The sequence below is a fragment of the Crocuta crocuta genome, unplaced genomic scaffold (genome assembly GCF_008692635.1).
Source record: "Crocuta crocuta isolate KB4526 unplaced genomic scaffold, BGI_CrCroc_1.0 scaffold35, whole genome shotgun sequence".
Classification (NCBI taxonomy): Eukaryota; Metazoa; Chordata; class Mammalia; order Carnivora; family Hyaenidae; genus Crocuta; species Crocuta crocuta.
The window spans coordinates 3120043-3139125 of record NW_027530625.1 but is presented as its reverse complement, the minus strand read 5'-3'; the positions used below and the strand labels follow the sequence as shown (position 1 = coordinate 3139125).

At 43.7% G+C, this 19083-nt stretch overlaps 1 protein-coding gene across 2 annotated transcripts in view; it reads right to left on the bottom strand.

Moving 5' to 3' along the window:
• Positions 1-2627: 2627 nt before the first annotated feature.
• Positions 2628-19083, bottom strand: part of PBX3 (PBX homeobox 3) — a 215482-nt gene continuing 199026 nt past the window's right edge. The window contains exons 6-9 of one of the 2 annotated variants that reach the window (XM_077768493.1): positions 9151-9316; positions 7782-7894; positions 6913-7002; positions 2628-4126 (exon numbers count right to left, since the gene is read on the bottom strand). In XM_077768493.1, coding sequence (XP_077624619.1) covers positions 4034-4126; positions 6913-7002; positions 7782-7894; positions 9151-9316 — 462 coding nt within the window. In that variant the 3' untranslated portion in view covers positions 2628-4033. The remainder of the gene's footprint in view (positions 4127-6912; positions 7003-7781; positions 7895-9150; positions 9317-19083) is intronic. The other variant, XM_077768494.1, reaches the window with a different exon arrangement.

Here is a 19083-nt window from a genome sequence, read left to right as displayed (position 1 = left end):
TGTACAGAAAGCACCCGGCCGTGGGCTGGTCTGCAGGAGACGCCCAATAAACTGTGGCCGCCCCCCCAGCAAAGGCCCCTTGCTCACGGCACCAACACAGCTCACACTCAGACACCTCTGCATGTGGGAGACATCCCTGTCCCTTTGTCCACACGGGGAGGGCACTACTCTGGGCCACCACCTCTCCCGCCCGCACTTCTGGCCGGGGAAGTTAGGGGTCACGGAATTTCTAACCTAGTCTGCAAGGCCACACGGCTTGCGCACGGCCATGCACACGACTGATCCCTGCTCAGTCAGGTGGTTCCAGAAACTCGTGAACATACATGTATTCTCACCTGAGCACACACGTGCGCTTGTGCATCTAACCGTATGCGTGGACAGGCCCCTGAGCCTGTGATTGCGTGTTGTTTCCTTTGATCTTGTGACGGGGCTGTGAGATCCTCACTCCTCCTCACTCTTGGGGTTCAGAAGCCTTTCAAGCTTTTCAGTACCCTCACAAGCATTTGGAGTCTGAACAAGATCTTGGCTTCTCAAGGGCTGGGGCCTGATTTCAATCACCTCTGGGTCCGACCCCTAACCCCCTGCTTGATGAAAATCCCTATTTCACCCAACTTGGAGTGAAGCCTGAGAAATTTAGAGCCCACGCCGTGGCCCAGCTTCCTCACCTATGAAGTGAGGATGCTTCTGCCCCCCGAGAGAGGCGTGAAGAGCAAAGAGGGAAAACACGCACATGCTCAATATCCAACACATAGAAAAGGAACTGGTATTTTTATTGAGGCCGCCTCCGAATAAGGCCTCAGACGCCCATATTTCCCTCAAGGGTTGAGCGCCAGCTTGTGAATCTCCAGCAAACACTGGGATGTATTTCTCTCAACAGGCTGGCCCGAGGTAGAAGCTGAGAGGCTTCTGAGGAAGGCTGTGTTTCTGGATATGAAAAAAGATGTATTTGTGTGCACGTGTGTGTCAGGTTTCCACAGGATATCTTTGCAAAACCACATAGCATAGAGATTGTTTTTATGTCCCAAGATAAGAAAGGCTAACCCATAAGCTAATTGAATCATGCAAATAACTACTTAGCCATGGGAGAGATTCCTACAGGCAGGCTGAGAGCCCACGTGAGAGAGGACAGCTTGGAGGGCAATCGATTTTATAAAGTTTACTCTCACAGTATAACCGCCTCAAGATTAATGGGAATGGTGGCCCCGGGCCTTGTGTTGCCAGGCTCTGGCAACTGAAATAGTAAAAGTTGTATTTATCATAGACAATTTGCTGCAACTGATTAACATTAATCTGATTTCCTGTGAGTCAATTTCCTTGAGATATAGTAAACAGCCCAATTACCTGCCCCTCACTTCTTTTATTGTATAGATTTAGATCGGAGCGACAGATGTGCATGTAAACGTATGGAATTTCTATTTTAATAAAACAAAAGCAATGTTTAATCTAATCAAGGGATTTCTCGTTGGTCTGACATTTTATAAATTTAGAATTTTAAAGGGTACATTAAGAGAGGTTGTGGGCTTTCCTTTTTTTTTTTTTTTTTTCTTCCAATGGCAATCCGAGGCTCACTCTTTTCAGATGAATTCTTGCTGGTTCTTAGCTGGTATCTCACAAAAGCTATGAAATGAAGTGGTGGAGGAGACAAGACTGGTTTTTGTTTTTGTTTTTGTTTTAATTACAAGAAAAAGGAGCTCCTGGGTGGCTCAGTTGACTGAGCATCCGACACTTGATTTCGACTCAGGTCACAATCCCAGGGTTGTGGGATCGAGCCCCGTGATGGGCTCCACACTCAGCGTGGAGCCTGCTTGGAGTTCTTTCTCTCTCTCCCTCTGCCCCTCTTGCCAACTCGCACTCTGTCTCTCTTAAAAAAAATAAAATTACGGAAATGGTCTTTCCATCTAACAAGGGCCAGGGGCATCATGAGGTCAGGGGAGTGTGAGCTCCAAGCGCCAAAGAGACCTGGGGGCAAAGGGCAGCCCTTGTTATCCCAAGTCTGTGACCTTGTGGCACTGGCTTAACTTTTATGAGCTTTGCTTTCCTAATCTCTGCCCGTGGGGACAATACCTTTCAGTGCTCTTGGAACACAGGATCAAGGGGTAGGGGGGCATGTAGCGATGGTCCAGGAGCTATAGCCAGGAGCCCGCACAAAGAGAGAGTGGTCCGTGGGTAGGGGCTGTTCCTGTACTCCCCGCTTCATGGTCATTTCCGAGTCCCTCTGGGTCGGCCACACATTTACTGGCCCAGCCTGCTTCGGGGCAGGCTTTCTGCTCTGCTTGCCCTGGCCGCCTCACGTGGTGGAGTAAGAAAGGGCAACACTTAACCATGAAAGCAAAAAGTTTATTCATGTTTGAAACTACATATAGCTACCACGAGGAAGACTTTTTCAATCCAGGGTGTAATCCAGTTAGAAAGGAACACGAAACATTTTTAATACATTAGAATCACCGCCACAAATTATTTTCATGACTCAATCTGTTTCAGAATTGCATACAATACAAAATGAGAGAAAGGAGGGGGGCCCCATTACACAGGGTGAAATATACGGTACTGAATACTGAAATCTGAATGCAACACAATTAGCCGCCACCTNAAAAAGTTTATTCATGTTTGAAACTACATATAGCTACCACGAGGAAGACTTTTTCAATCCAGGGTGTAATCCAGTTAGAAAGGAACACGAAACATTTTTAATACATTAGAATCACCGCCACAAATTATTTTCATGACTCAATCAGTTTCAGAATCGCATACAATACAAAAAGAGAGAAAGGAGGGGGGGCCCCATTACACAGGGTGAAATATACAGTACTGAATACTGAAATCTGAATGCATCACAATTAGCCGCCGCCTTTTTTTTTTCTTTTTTCTTTTGCATGGAGTAGTAACAAGATGAAGGACATTCAAAATGCTTTCTCGGTATTTACAACGGTTTTGCTGATCCCGTGTTAATTGAAGACCCGATGTTTCCACTCTTGATTTTTTTTTTTAAAAGTTGCAAATGCAACCCTGATTTTTCTTTTAAAAGATTACAATGTACATTACATTTTGTGAAGGGAAACAAAGAGTTAATTACAAGATGCCAAAAGGTAAGAAAGAGACAAACTACAGCGTGAGTATTGTTCAGAGGTAGTAAGTGAGCACTCTAAGCTACAGAACATGTGGAAATTCTATTGGTTTGTATGAGTTCGCATGAGGTAATAAAGCTGTGTTTTGATTGGTGAGATGTATAAATACTCTTTTGCTACACTATATACAACACTCCGGAGAGCAGGGCCTTCGTGGATGCCCAGAGGACGTAGCAAACCTTGACAAGCCTGTGCAGCACCCAGCGCACACCGTACAGCCCCAGACGGACCTCGCGTTCACCTCTATCAGCAGCAAGGGTCTTCATCTCTCAGAACAATCTGGATCCATAATTTAATTACCGAGCAGACTCCGGGCACTGGTGCTTCCAGAGAGAGAAAAGATGCTACCAGTCTCTGATCTAATTATAACGTAAGAGATCGAAACACAAACGTGACAAGGAAGATTCTTAAACAAACCATCGTTAACAGAGATAGCCAAACAGCTCCTTTATTCCAACCCCATTAGCGATATGAAAGAAAGACAATCAAAGTCCGCGATGGAAAAATGCGAGAAATTCAATTTAGGTGAGGTGAATCTTTGCATCTGCTCTAACGATTGAGGTTTAGCATATATTGTACTTTTTACCCTTAAGGCCAAGTAATTGGCAACTGTGAAACCATTAATGTAAAATATTGATAATAAATTATGATAAAATAGCTACAGGACTGTCAACAATGTTAAATCTTGGCCTAATTGGATAAAGTGCTTTTTTAACATTGTGTGTTTTTAAGTATAAATACAAATGATTATGATTCCTTTAAAAAACTGATTTACCAAGTTCTCTAATAAGACAAGGTTTTACAGTAAAGCTGTAGGTGGTGGGCTACAAAAACGCTTTCCTTTTCCTCCTATTGCTCTGAATGCACTTAGCAAGGCATGTCAGCTCAGGGAAAAGTGTTGCCAGAGATTAGTTAGAGGTATCAGAGTGCACACTTCCTGGGCCTTCTGTAGGGGAAGTCACAGAAGATGGAGTTGTTGCGTCCTGCCAGCCTCCATTAGCCTGAAAGGAGAAACACAGTTCAGCGGGTGCACGTCTCCATATTAATTCCGCTCCCCAATTTAAAACACCCAGATGACAACATGAGAGCAAAGATACATTAGCAAAATGTATTTTCTAAACCCACTTTGGCAGGAGTTTGAAGCATGTGTTAAAGTGGGATTAAATGCATGTAAAACAAATCCATCCCACCAAGTAAAGACTTGGCCATAAATCAGCGCGCTGAAGGAGGGCCTCGGCTAAGTCTCAGGCTGGCACGCGGCTCGGCCTTTGATTTGCTGTAAAAAGAAAGTGACTCGGAAAGAAATCTTTTAAGAAGGGAGGGGGGAGAGGCTGAGTGCAGCGCCTCAGCAAGACCTCGGGCTCCACGAGGTGTAAACTTCAGCCCAGCCTGATCCTCGTCGCCATAGACAAGAAGTGGCCCGCCCCTGTTCCGTACCCGCTTGACAGCCGGCTACTGTAACCCTTGGAAAATGAAGGCCAGAATTTCCTTCCAAACAGGATCTTCCAGAATGAAAACGCATGCACTGTGGAGGAGCACACTATTCAAATCTGTATTCCAATTATCTCTAACTGGGGCTCCTATTTGGGATGTTGCTACTGCTTTTCACACGCCGCTGGCCCTTCCTGCCTCGACCTGCATCGGCAATAACAGTACTCAGGAACAAATTTGCCTCGTGTCTTGGCCTATAGAGGCAATTGCTGAAATCAATGTCTGATCAGATTTCTGCTGTGGCAGACAGCTTGTCGCTACATATTTTTATGTCAGTCAAGAAGAGGGAGGTGCTGGGCTTGCGAGTTGGGGGACATTGAGTGAAAGTGACGGGGCGGGCCTTTCCAGAGAGAAGGCGAGGGTGAGCTGGCTGACACCCAGCGCCTGCGGCTCAGCCCAGCCTCGCGCTCCGCTGCCCGCAGACCTGGACCTCCCGCGCCAGTGTCACTGCGGGCCAAGAGGTGCCCCTGCCTCCTTCTATAGCTGTCTGCAGCTTCTTCTGCCAGTCCATCTACAATGTCTTTTTTGAGGCCTGTGTCACCAGGCTCCTGAGAACTCTGTCTAGAGCCCTACCCGGCCTGGCTCCTGCTGTTAGGTGAGCTCTGTGTTGGGCATCTTCCCCTCTCCCACGGCCGTTGTTCTTAGTGAGCACCCATCTTCTGATTGACTGTACACAGTTCTTCATGTAAAGTATCTTTCCTCCCTCCGGGACCAAGAGAAAGAGAGTCGGGGGTGGGGTGGGGGGGGGACCAAACAACCCCACAGCCACTAAGATGCCCAGAGCCGAAGGGACAAGGGTCTTCTGGGCTTGAGGCATATCAGACTCTGGCGAGGAAGAAGACCACACCATGGAGATGTATTTTCAGAGCCTCCAGAGTGCAGGTAGGGCGGTGATGTGCTCGTGTGTGTTTGTGGGACTCTAAGAAACCCTCTTCTCTATCGGAATGGTAAGCTGTTTTTACCCCTCAGGTATGAAAATCCACTTAGAAGAAGAAAAACTCGTACACAGATATAAGTCTAAAGATATTCCATCTGAAGTAAACATCATTCCTCCTTTATCCACATTTATAAACAACAAATGTACAATATTTTTACCCAGCACGGCAGCTGGAGGAGAGGTTGTCAGCAAGCATTCTTTTTTTCAAAATAAATTAATCCTTACTCTGGTGGTTTGAGATTATGCACTGTATTATACAACAGCGCCTTATCAAGCCTCATCAGTGAAGATGGAATTCATGTCTGTAAAATGCTGCGGGCAATCACGGTTTCATATTTTATCATGTTGATAAGGATATCGCACATTCTCTGAAGCATTTCAAAACACTTAAATGAAAAAGGAGAAATGCAACTAAAAGGCTTTTTATATGGTTTGTTGTGGGTTATTATGAGTTATTTATAAACCCAAAAAGAAAGATTTGACATTTCAAATGTAAAAGATTTGAGTATTTAATGGTCCTTTCTTCCCTTTACAATTGAACATCCTCAATCACTTTTTCAATCATTAATATTTACTCTCAAGGCAAGCCAAGGCCCTGAAAAGGGAGAAATTTGTCCACTTTCCTCCCGACTCTACCACCACGCTTGAGGCGGTTCATTTCCTCCAGAGTCTGGGATTCCAGATTCCCTCCACCACTCCCCTCCCCGGCTCTCCCCCCATGACCTAACCCTCCCCTCCCCGGGCTCCCTTTCAGGAGCTGAGTGCTTTGCCATTTTCCATCCATGTCAGTGTGGGGTCAAAGCAGAGTCCTGGTGAATGGGTTACAAAAGTTAAAATTCTTTTCTCCATAATTAAAAAGAATTGAAAGGCTAAAAACTGCTGAACATGTGTTGCATACACATTGACAGTGCGGCCCAACTCGCTCTTCAGAATGGAATTCTTTGTTTCACTTGGTCTGTTGATCTGTCTGGGGGCCCCCCAAGGCTGTCCCCTTCTCTTGGGATGTGTTTGGGAATGTGTCCTACTGCTTGATTCTAAGACAGATAAATGACCTGTTTCTTACCATCTCCCTGTGACACAGCACAGCCAGTAGGAGATGGCATCTTAATGGGCTGATGCTCGAGTCCCTATTGACGACAGAATGCTGGCCACTCCTGAGCATCTGTGAGGACTTCTAGGGGCATCTGGGTAACATCAAGTGTTTAGGTTCATAAAATGAAAGTATGGCAAAAATGCTGCCTTCCCCACCTGCCAACAAGGTGAGAAGCCAAGTCAAATGGCCATTAATTTATTTATCAGTCACTGTTTACCTGACGCTGTTCCTACAGCTCTTCGAATCTGGTTCCCCAGAGTACTCACATTTAAATTATGTGGACTGTACAGTGAGTTTCCCCCAAGGCCATCACTGTAGCCTCCCGTCTGATTGATAACATGACGGAGGGTATCCACCTAGAAGTGAGACGAAACAAAATTCATCATCCCAAATCTATTAAAACATAATCATTTACAAAAGGAAACAATTTGAATTATGTGTGCCATGAGGGTTTAGCATCTTCAATGAAAGACAAATTTATCAATCAAATGTGACTGGCAGAATTTCAACAATTCTTTGCATATTTAAACTCACACATCTTTGTTTTTCATGCCAGCCAAACAGTAACATCTTCATTGCAGTGTACACTTCCCATTACATCAATGAAATGCGTGTGGCTGTGGGTGAACATGACTTATACATATGTATATGGGATCTCTCCCTCCCACACGCATGTGCGCACACACTTACATGCATAAGTGCAAGTGGCTGTTCTCAGTTAAGAAGATGAGAAAAGAGTTGTACCTGGAATATAGTTTAAGCACTCAGATTTTTTTTTATTCCGACTTTTAAAAATCCGGAAAGGAAACAGGTGTACATGTTTTTAAAGCCTACACATACTGGCACACACAATTTTTGTTTTGTGTTGTTACGAAAGTAAGATGCACCCAACCCTGTCCATGAGCTCAAGCCAGAGCCGAATGCATTCACAAAGTTCATCAGGTTTGAATCTTCAAAAGCCACTGTTCACTTGACTTCTTATTAAATTAAATGGTGGGGCAGATGGGTCACGTTTGGAAGCACCCAGCACAGGGTCTGCACAGAGGTGCAGACCACTTCCATGGGGTAAGAGTATGGAGTTTTGAGCCCAAACCCTACCCTGCTAGAAAGGCCCCATTTGGGGCATTTCTCCTACCTGTGATTGCACATTGGCTCCGACTTGGGACCCTTGGTAAGAATCCCCATTCAGACTCTGCATGTTCATGAACATGTCCCCAGAATTTGGGAGGTTAAAAGAACCAGAAGAACCTGGAAAGGAAAGAGTTAAGTAGCTGAATAACAGAGAGCTACACACATAATCCTCAAAGACCTAGAGGCAGGGAAAGGAGAAAAGGTGCAGAAGGGAAAGGTCGTGTACAACATAAAGCATTTCCAGATCTAAGAAGATGGAGAACATCTCCAAAGAGTTAGGTCCCGGGATTCATTCTGCAGCCAGGAAAGCCCTACCAATGGGGAAGCCCAAATAAGAAACAAAGAGGAAATCAAAGTAAACAGAAAAACACCCAGCAGCTGGCCTGGAACCACCCCCTTTTTTTCATTTATCTCTGGGACTTGGTCATTAAATGAGCCCTTCGTCATTGTTAACTGTCATGGCGGACAATTATTCAGAGAAGAAACGTTTTTCTGAAGCTCTTTGTTAGCCATGTCTTCTACCTAACTTTCATCGGTTTATGTTTCATTAAAAAGAATTGGGGGTGGGAGGGTTGGGGCAGGAAAGGGGAGGGGAAGGAGGGCAGGAGATAGACAACAAAACAAATAAACAAAAACCCTTTCCTTTCTGAACTTTTAAACACATTATTAAAAAGATCTGCTTAGAAAAGTCCTTGAATTGCATCTCGGGTCCATCTACTGAACTCGCTACACACCTTTCACTGCTACTCAAGTGCTTTGTAATTTTTAGATGTTTCTAACTCCATCGCAAATGTCACATAAAATATAGCCAGGATGCACCATGATACTGCAGGTATCACATCCACGTATCAAGTGCTATACTCCTCACAGCTAACCACCTACCAAGTCAGCACAGGTGTTAAAGAAATGCTAAGAAGGAAAGCACACTGGAGCCTGCAGCTAGAGTAAGTAGGCATCCCTGCTGTACTCCAACATTCTAGCTTCATTACACACGGCAACAGGTAAACTTCCCCCTCCGGCTATTCCACTCATTCTCTGACAGATCAATGTGGACCTTAAAATGATCCATGGGACAATATAGTTAAAATAATTATTAGCGATAGTGCTTTGCCTAATTGCTGAATTCAAAACCACTAGTAAGTGTAAAAGTTCCAGAATCTACCAGTAGCGAGTGGCACTCATTAGGAACAGTGGGTTTACAGGCTCTGGCCATCCACTCATTCACCCATCCCGGGGATAAGCCCTCATTTTAATATAAATCTTCCATTATAAATCCACTGTGTCCTCAGTCTGGCTCTTGTTTCCTGGTGTGGGGGACAGGGTTTCGTGGCATAAGGCCTGAGCCGAGTAGGGAGCGAGCACCCAATACGCACCAGAATTTGGCGTGGTGGGTGAGTTGGTCTGGTTGTTCTGCACGGCTGCAGCTACTGCGTGCGCGGCCGTCACAGCTGTCTTCGCGGCATAGAGGTTGGCTTCTTCCTGAAACTTGCCGATATTCTTCTTGTACCTGATTCGTTTGTTGCCAAACCAGTTGGATACCTACAAATTGCAGGGACATGAGTGAAGGGTAAGAAAGGTCAAAAGGGGGAAGAAAGAGTCAAATTTCCAGTAATAACTGTCGGAATACCAAGGGGATGCCTTGGGAGATACTCAGTTCCTAGCTTGTAATCAATCCCATCCTGTGGCTAATGCATCATGGTTGTAGGGGGCTTGGTTTCTCTTTTCACAAACTCTCGGAATGATACCAACTCCTTGGTATCATAGAAAGGATTCAGTGGGTATATACCAGTTAGTACATGAATGATCAGTACCCTGAAAGTAGCCGAGAAAACTAAAGGAAACATTTGTTAAGCGAGGTAAATAATAAATACTTGTGAAGGAATGACTGATTCTTTTTGGCTCTGGGATGATTTTGGCAGCTGGACAGTAGAATCATGTTTGGTCTGCTGAAAAGAGTAACATCAATTAATAATGGATGAAAAGTCCCTTTATCTCCAGTCTTAGAAGGCACTGTGTGTCTGCCAAGATGGCTGTTCAAGCTCTGCCAGTTAACACATGAGAAGGTCACAACTTGAAAATTCAAGTAATTCCAATAAGGTCAAATGCAAATACAGGGGAGCGGCTCTGATTTCATCAGGTGGAATATGCTTCTTTCTTTTGCAAACTACTTATGATGTCAGCCCGTGCAAATGGAAGGGATTTCTAAAGAGGAACTTGGCAACAGGAAGATTTCATCACATTTCACTGACAGCCAAACTTCAGCCCAAGACTCATTGCTCATAGCTACATGACGTGTTCAGGCACCTGTAGCTGAGCTATGTAAAGAAACTAAAACCCACACAGCAGTTTATAAAAAGGTACCCACCTGCTATATAAAAGGCTCTGACCTCCCTTTTGTTAAAGTAACGGTTTAAAATTACTCTTCAATAACTTCTTAATAATCTGTCAAAGGGGCATGTTGCTGTAGTATCAGGCTGGGTGGGTCACTGTTTTATTCTGAACAGCTATTCAGGGGCCCTGAGGAAAAATAAGGAGTAGTAAGAGCCCTCCAACCCAATTTACACCAGTGGGCATGCTTACTGACCATCTCTGCCAAGTCTTTAATTGCTTTGGAAATAGAACTCTCATTCTTCAACCTGTGGCACTCATCCTTCCAGAAGAAGCCAGAGAACTCTGGCAAGGAAACCATGGGAGGAAGACAGTGTTGGCCTTACTGCTGCCCACATGCCATCTCACACTGGGGAATCACTGTGTGCACACATGTGCACACACACATAGGCAGGCATGCTTACCGAGGACCCATGTGGCAACTGGGAGTGTAGGTTCAGCAGACAGAAACAGGCCAAAACGCATTGGGAAGTAAATATGTTACACATCGGGGCTTCCTAGCTGTTTCTGTTCCACTATTATTCCTCCCCTGCCTTAAGGGCCATACGTATCCCTTCCTTCCTTCCGATCAAATAGTAGTGGTTATAATAACTGTCATTCAATGACAGTTGTGCCTATGTGCATTATGCAGAGCCCTCTGAATACATTTTCTCATTCAATCTTAACAATCTCAGGGCTGGGAGGCCAAATGAGGAGGTGACGCAGGCATAACACCTGCCCCCAAGCCAATGGCCTTTTCTTTTTCCTTGTTTGCTCTTTCAACAGAATCTGACACGCCAGGGTGTGTGTGTGTGTGTGTGTGTGTGTGTGTGTGTGTGTGTGTTCTCCAAAACTCAGTTCTTGGCCCTCTTCTCTCTCTCCTTGAGCAATCTTATCCATATTAATGATTTCAATCATTGTCTCTGTGATGACTCCCTCCCAGATTTCCATCTCTATCCCTAACTTCTATAAAGAATTTCAGTTCTTAATTTTTTAAGGACATTTACATATAAAATGTTTTGCCACAGCCTCCAGCTCAATAGGTCTAAAATGCAATTCATGTGTCCTCTAAACCTGCACCTCCTTCTCTGTTTTCTCTTTGTGTTCAGGGCATCTCCACCTCTAGAAATGTGGTACTTCATACCTTACAGAAGTCCCCGATTCCACCATTGGACGATTCTAGTGGATATACAGTTCTGTATTAGGAACCAATATCTGTTCTCTCTCATTTCCAATCACTGGCCCTAGATGGTCCAGCACCTAGACGGTCACAATATTAAGGTTCTCAAACAGCCCTGAGGGATTGAACCCCACTAGGCCGCTGGCTTTCTCTGCCCTTCCTTTTTTGAACCCCTTGTGCTTGGGGTAGGAGCACACAATCATTGTAGGATGTGGGAGTGGGAGGAAGAGCCAGGTGAGTGCACAGGTGAGGAGGCAGTGGAGGCCTGAGCCAGGTAGAGTAGTAGTTATGGAGAGGGAAGCTATCATGGGGGAGGAACTGGCAGAATTTGCCCACGGGTCAGCTGTAGAGGTCAAGGGGAGAGGGAGAAGCCAGAGATGATGCTAATGCGGGACGCAGGCCTCCAGGAACATGGAGACAGATGCTCTGGGAGTGATTTCTGCACCAGAAAGAAGTCAGCCTCAGGGACTATCAGGACCTAGTCCCATGATACGACTCTAAGAACAAAATTCTGACTCAAGATTGAAAAAGCAGCATAAAGGGATCTGTTCTGATTATACTGGTTAAAGTAAGTTCTCTTAGACCCTACCTCATGCTTCAGAAGCACACTCTCAGCTCAGGAGGCAGACGTACAGGGCTGGTTTGCAGAAAGCTCCTTCAACATATAAAACCACACTAGTTTGTCTGAATAAGACTGGCAGGCCTTCGAAAGAGTTAAGTATTGAATATATCTAGGGTGCAAAGGGAGACAGTCCTGGTTGAGAGGGAATTTGGCATTTCTTATGTATAATTAATGAAAATTCCCCAACTCTGAATTTAGCAACAAAGGCCCATCTTAGAATTCTCTTCTTCTAAACAATTCTCTGTTGGATTCTGTACTTTGTAGTTAATATTACCTTGACAATCAGGGAAGCTATAATACATTAATGAAACCTAGCCTGGAAAATCAGATTACAGCTTTATTAACAGTTTCATAATTGAGGAATCTGGGTACCACTGAAGGTCTCATCTCTAGCTATGCAAGAATCCTGTGTTTATGCATACCCCTGGACCAATCAAACAACAGTCATCACTAATAAAGGTTTATTTAATTCTCACAGTAAAATTTTAATATCACCAGCAGCCTGGGGAAGCTTTAGCAAGTGGATTTGCTTGACATCAGATCGTTTCTATTCTGCTAGTCCCAATACTTCTTAATCTTTAATATCAAGGCAATTAAAATTAATGGCCACTCATCCGAAGCTACTGTGGGCAGTGTTTCCTTGACATCAATTGTTTGATGGGATTACCTAGAGGTTAAACTAACAAGCAAGGTTTAATTGGAAGCAATGAAAGAAGCAGTGATCATACGTTATGTTTAACCTGCATAACCACATCTAAATGAATATCTAAAAATGTTAAACTATTTCTCAAATTAAAATATGCACGTCACATTCTGATATCAGGGATTTGGGTATTGCAGCAAGCAGCTATTAAGACCACACTGCTGCAACTAAGATCAGTTTAATTAATGCATAAATCGACACCTAAGTTCAGGAATTTCTTTCACCTTTTAAAAACCGATGGATACAATTAGTTGCAAAAGAATCCCCACCCTCACCCTGGAGGAAGCACTAAAAGCTACAGATCACGTGTGTCCCTTCTACACGGTGCTCCCAGTGGAGCCAGGCTATACACATGGGACACTAAGTGGAGCAGGGCTTGCCCCAGCTTGGAACTGGAATGGCCTCTACGTTGGTCCCAGAATAGAAACCCAGGCAGGAAATTGGGGGAGAGAAAGGGAATGCACTGTCCCGTGCTTCTCTTCTGAGCCATGTATCAAGGACTCATGACTCTGGACTGTGCAGAGGGCGAAGGGCCAGGCAAGATTTTAAGATCAATTAAAAATGAGAATTTTAAAGAGAGAGAGAGGGGGGGGGAATAAAAATACAACTACTTTCCTCCTATTCATGTTCATTGCTATCAGCTCCCAGACTATGAGCCTCTGGCAGTTGGGGAAATGAGTAGAGAACATTTTGCAGGCTGCTGGTTTTCTGGGTCCCTTCTGCAAGGCCAAGACATGGCCAGAAAAGCTTCCAGTCCTGCTCATTTACTAGAGCCATGCGTTTCCCGAACTCTATTCAGCGGCAGACTGTCAATTGCTTTAAAAAGTCAACTGTTGGGGCGCCTGGGTGGCTCAGTCGGTTAAGTGTCTGACTTTGGCTCAGGTCATGATCTCACAGTTCGTGGGTTTGAGCCCCGCATCAGGCTCTGTGCTGACAACTAGCCCAGAGCCTGGAGACTGTTTCGGATTCTGTATCTCCCTCTCTCTCTGACCCTCCCCTGCTCTCTCTCAGAAATAAATAAAACAATAAAAAAATTAAAAAGTCAAATGTTTTTATATGATGAAATCTAAAAACAGACAAACTCCTAGAATAGTTGGGTATATTAAAGATTTGGCTCATGGTAATTAGCTGAAGACTGTTACTTAGCAATTGCTATCACCCCAGTGTTACCAGTGAAGGAACAAGAGATCCAGACTATACTAGTTGCCTAAAACCGCACAGCAAAGTGTGACAGATCCAGGTCCAGATGTCAGCACCATTTTTCCCCAATTGATTTTTTTCCCCATCAATTTTTTCCTTTTTTATATCAATTGAGATACTAATGAGTATTATGGTCAATACTACACTATGTGCTATGAGGAGATAAAAGAATAAATAAACATGTACCTCTACCTGCCCAGAATTTGCAATCTGATTATAAAACAATGCGAGACACTCAAAACAATTAGCAAAAATTGCAGGACAGTGATGATCACACAGCCAGTGTAACAGTACAGATTCTAAGTGCAACAAGGCCTGGAGGAGAAGTCCTAGCAGGTCTGGGAAACCAGAGACTTCTGAGGTAAGGTGGGGCCTGAACTGGACCTCAGCTTCAGCTCAACTCGATAGCATGTTTATTGAGACTCCCTATTTCAGAGGAGCAAAACTCTCAAAGCTCTGTTGACACAAACAAGCCAAAAATGTCAGCTGCTGCTTCCCTCTTCATACTCCCTAACTTAACTCCCTTTTCTCCTTTCAACCTTTAAACTCCTCTATTGTGGTGAGACAGGAAGGGGCAACTGTTCTAAAGGAAAGGCGATCGGAGGAGGGTTTCTGGAAGATGTGACATCCGAGCGGAGGCCTAACGAGAAAGGACCGTTCCCACTGGGGAGAATGAGGGCACGGAGAGAGCAGGGGAAGGCCTGGGGATGGGCACCAGTTAAGGCACGTGAAGAACCCGCAGCCTCCGGTGAAGGAACAGGACAGCGGGGAGTGCTCTAGGCAGGGGAGAGCCTGAAGAGGCACCATCACACCTCCCCTCTGCAAGGCCACACTGAGTGGAGGGGAAGTGGAGGGAAGACGAAGGCTAAGCCTGAGATTTCTATGAAGTTTACTGGGGAACGGGGTCAGGTGGGGCCACCTGAGGCCAGGTGAGGCAGCTTTCCCAGCCAGGTACCTGTCCTGTGTCAGCGGACTGCACACTTTTTGCTGGAATAGCTCCTCAAGAAATTTTGAATAATCAGGTACCCGCTCACACAAATTTGTCCTTTGCACATTTTTTAAGTTGGCATCTACAATTTTTCATTATAAGTTTATATAGTTATAAACAATGTTATTTCAGTATGTCATAAATGTTGACATTTTAAATAAAACTGTAACGCAATTCTTTAAAATGTATCCAACTGAATTTATTAAATAGCAAAGCAATTTGATACCCGCTATCCATTTTAAAAATACATAAACTTGCTTTTCTTTAACACTCAAAAATTTTGCCTCCTCTTTTGTTCTTAGAAGTGTATTTTCATTACATTTTCCTCCTGTATTATCCTAATGCAATATACTTTTATGCTCTACAAAAGAAATATATGGAAATTGAAAATTTCACAATTTTTATTTCCTGTAATTATAAGGCTCTACATGTTTAATATGTCCTTCTGGATTAAACTATCATTACAATTAGTCTAAAATTGATCAAAGCAATACAAACTTATTTTAATAAAAGTACTTACTTTGACCATCAAAAGCAACTTTTTAAAAAATCACACATGCATTTCTTAATCAGAGGGGTGCAGGCTTATAAAGTGCTGATTGAAGGGGGTTTGGTTATCAACCTTTCACACAACCCTTTGGTGGGCACCAGAGAGGGTCTCACACTTTGGAGCCGATGGGCCATCATATAAGGTGGGAGTATTCCTTTCATAAAGTGAAAAAATGGCAAGTGACAAAGCAGAGGAAGGGAAAAAACCCGCATGATGCTTTCACAACAGTGGCTTTCTGAGACTCATGGGTTTTAGGAAAGAGTATGTATACATACATGTGGAGAGCTGGCCAGTGAAAACCTTACAACCACGCCCTAGTAACTCTGGAAAATCTTGGGCTACTTTGTGGATCATGTATACCCTAGTTTCAGACTGTTGCCTTCAGTGAATAAGCCAACTCTGGTTACATTTAAACCTCTTTGGGCCAGTATAGTCTGGGAGTGCCCCTCATGGGGTGTGCTTAGTAAAGACCTCTGGCTATAAAAATGGGGCTCATTCAGGCAACTGTTTCTATGTGTCACCATGACCTTTGGAGCTCTACAAAGAACAAATTCGTCAGCTTCAGGAAATAAAAAATGTTTTTAAAAAAATGTTTATTTATTTTAAGAGAGAGAGAGACAGACAGTGCATGCACATGCATTGGGCAGGGGTAGAGAGAGAGATAGAGTCCCAAGCAGGCTCTGCTCTGTCAGCGCAGAGCCTGCACAGGGCTGGATCTCACCAACCGTGAGATCATGACTCAAGCCAAAATCAAGAGTCGGATGCTTAACCAACTGAGCCACCCAGGTGCCCCGGAAATCAAAAACATTCTCATTAAATAAGTAAACCTAGGGAGATAGATACAGTTTTCTTATTATGTAGCATAATCTTTCTGGAAAGTAAGCCATCACTATGCATATACCCTTTGCATCAGCATTGCTAAGAAGTTATCATGGGGCGCCTGGCTGGCTTAGTCGGTTAAGCGTCCGACTTTCGCTTGGGTCATGATCTCGCGGTTCGTGGGTTCGAGCCCCGCGTCGGGCTCTGTGCTGACTGCCAGCTCAGAGCCTGGAGCCTGTTTCAGTCTGTGACTCCCTCTCTCTCTGACCCTCCCCTGCTCATGCTGTCTCTCTCTCTCTCTCCTAGAAGTAAATTAAAAAAAAAAAAAAAAGAAGATATCTTGAGGAAATATTTAGAGATATATGTGCAAAGTGATTCACTACAGTCCTACTTATGCTAGAAAAAAAGGTAGATTAATTTATAGCACATCTGTGTATTAGAATATGATCATTGATTAAAAATCATGTTGAGGAAGAATATTTATGGACACAGGGAAATATTTACAATATATTATAAAGAGAAGGGAAGGGCATGTTTTTTCTTTCACACAGCATGAGATTTTTGGGGGTAAAAATATTCACAGACATCCACAGGTATGTGTATGCACATGTACACATACACAGGTAAAAAGCACAAGGACCCACATACCAATCAGTATGTGATTATCTTTTAGGGTGGATTTACAAGTAATTTCTATGTGTTTTTCTGTGTGTTTTCAAATATTATCCAAATTGATTTCAGATAAGCAGGTATTGGTTTTTTTTTTTTTTTTTTGGTTAGAACAATGTACTTTACAATGAAAGAAAGGAACCAGCCTGCTTCTTACAAATATCAGTTAAAAAGTCATTTAACAATCTCGAAGAGTGTATGTACGCGGCCCTGCATTGGCCCACACAACTACAGGCGCCAACAACAGTCCCATTCCTGTGATCTAGCGGGAGGACAAGCTTGGAGCTTGGCAGGTCCGAGGATTCTTGAAATAATTAAAATCAGACACTTTGTAAATCTCGGGCCATTAAGATTTCCAGACTGCTTCAAAAACTCCATGTTCAAGTTATAAAGCTAAACCATCTACAAAGTTTCTACAGTCACTGCAAGCCAGTTAATTAATTCACATTATTGTATCTCACACTTCACATTCCATCACTACATTTATCATTTAAATAACAATGTTAAATAAAAGAAAAATTATTACCTCAAGACTGAATCTGCAGGAAGCAGGAATGGAGAACTTTAGAGTTCATCTCTAGTTTTGCTTCTGTGCATTAAATATGTTAGGGAGAGGCTCGACACTTATTTGGAAAAGTAGCAGCTGACACTAAAACATCATTACTGAAATTAGGAAACTGAAAATTTATGAAGCACAAATCTTAGAAAAATTTGCCATTGTGTTTCCCCGGTTTACTTGTGATGCATACTTTATGTTCTGTGCCTAATTAAATGCAACAGATTATGAAATGTTGAAATGCCAAGCCTTATATAATGGAACATGTAGCATATTTACATGGTAAACAATTTTACCTCTAATAAATAGTTTTTCCCTAATCAATATGTTTTCATCCCCCTTATGTGATTCAATGTGAAATGAGGGATGGAAGCCAGATACTGCTCAATTTTTAAAGTGAATGGTGTTAATAAGCTAAATCTCATTCCACTCCTCTCCTTCCCAGGGGTACACAGTCAAGTTTATATAAGGGCAGAAAGGCTGGACACACTGCAGACAACCATATGTGTGCATTCCCTGGAGAACCCAGAGGGCAGCTGCAGCAAGGGCTTGACAGCCAGACAGCCATGCATGTGCAGCCCGGCTCTGTGATTTCCTCGCCATGTTAGCTTTGCCGGGCCATCTAAGGCCCTCCTCTCCTGGTCTGCAAGATGGGATAACCATACCTACTCCTCAGCGGGCTGCCATGAAAAGTAAATGAGAGAACATGTTAAAATGCACAGGACTATGCCCGGGATGTGCTAGGCACCCAATGAGTGTTATCTTTCCCTTTTTTTAAACAAGCAACAAAAGCAACAACAACAACAGCTTCTGCTGCCTTTGCTTGCTTCCTGAGGTCACTGGGGTCAGGTCACCCTGGCTGCTGGGAGAGCCAGTCCAGTCTCCCAGTGCTGGGGGGGGGAGGGTACTGGCAATAGGGAAGAGGCAGCAGTGAGAGAAGGGAAACAGGGTGCTCCCCCGGATAATGGAAAAGAAACTTCCTACTAGATAGAGGTGGGTAACACCCAGACTGAGAGCCGCCACACACCTCTGGGGGGCCATTGTGCGCAAACAGCGGAGAGCACTACCTACTTCTCCTCTTCTCCTCACTCCTGTCCCAACGTAACCATTTGCAAGGCAAAGCACTGGACCTAGAATGTGTAGGAAACCTGGTTTTAGATCCTACTGGTGCCTCTATAACAGCAGCCATTAAGGAGAGCTCATTAGTACATGCATTATCTCATTTAGCCCCTTCAAAGACCCAGTTTTACTGATTTAAAAACGGAGGTCAGGAAGTGTATACAACTTGCCTGAGGTCACATAGTCTTTCTTGTTCTTCTTCCACTATGGCTTTTCTAATAAGATCTGTTTTTTTCTTAGTGCTCTTCATGAATTGTTTATTCCATTTTACTTCTTTTCCATCCACTAGGGCTACAAGAGTATATTCTACCTTGTCGGTGCAAAGTATTCTGGCTCCTTTATGGTTCAAATGTGGGTGAGCTCAAAAATCCAAACCATTTTTTTTCTTTTTAGAAAGTGAATTCCAAATTCCTAACAACTGACTTGAAAACCAACTTTGGAAACACAACCCACTTCTAATGGGAGAAGTGAACATATAGAAATTCAGTTTCCAGAGGATTTGAAATAATTTAAAACAGACTCACTTGTCAAGT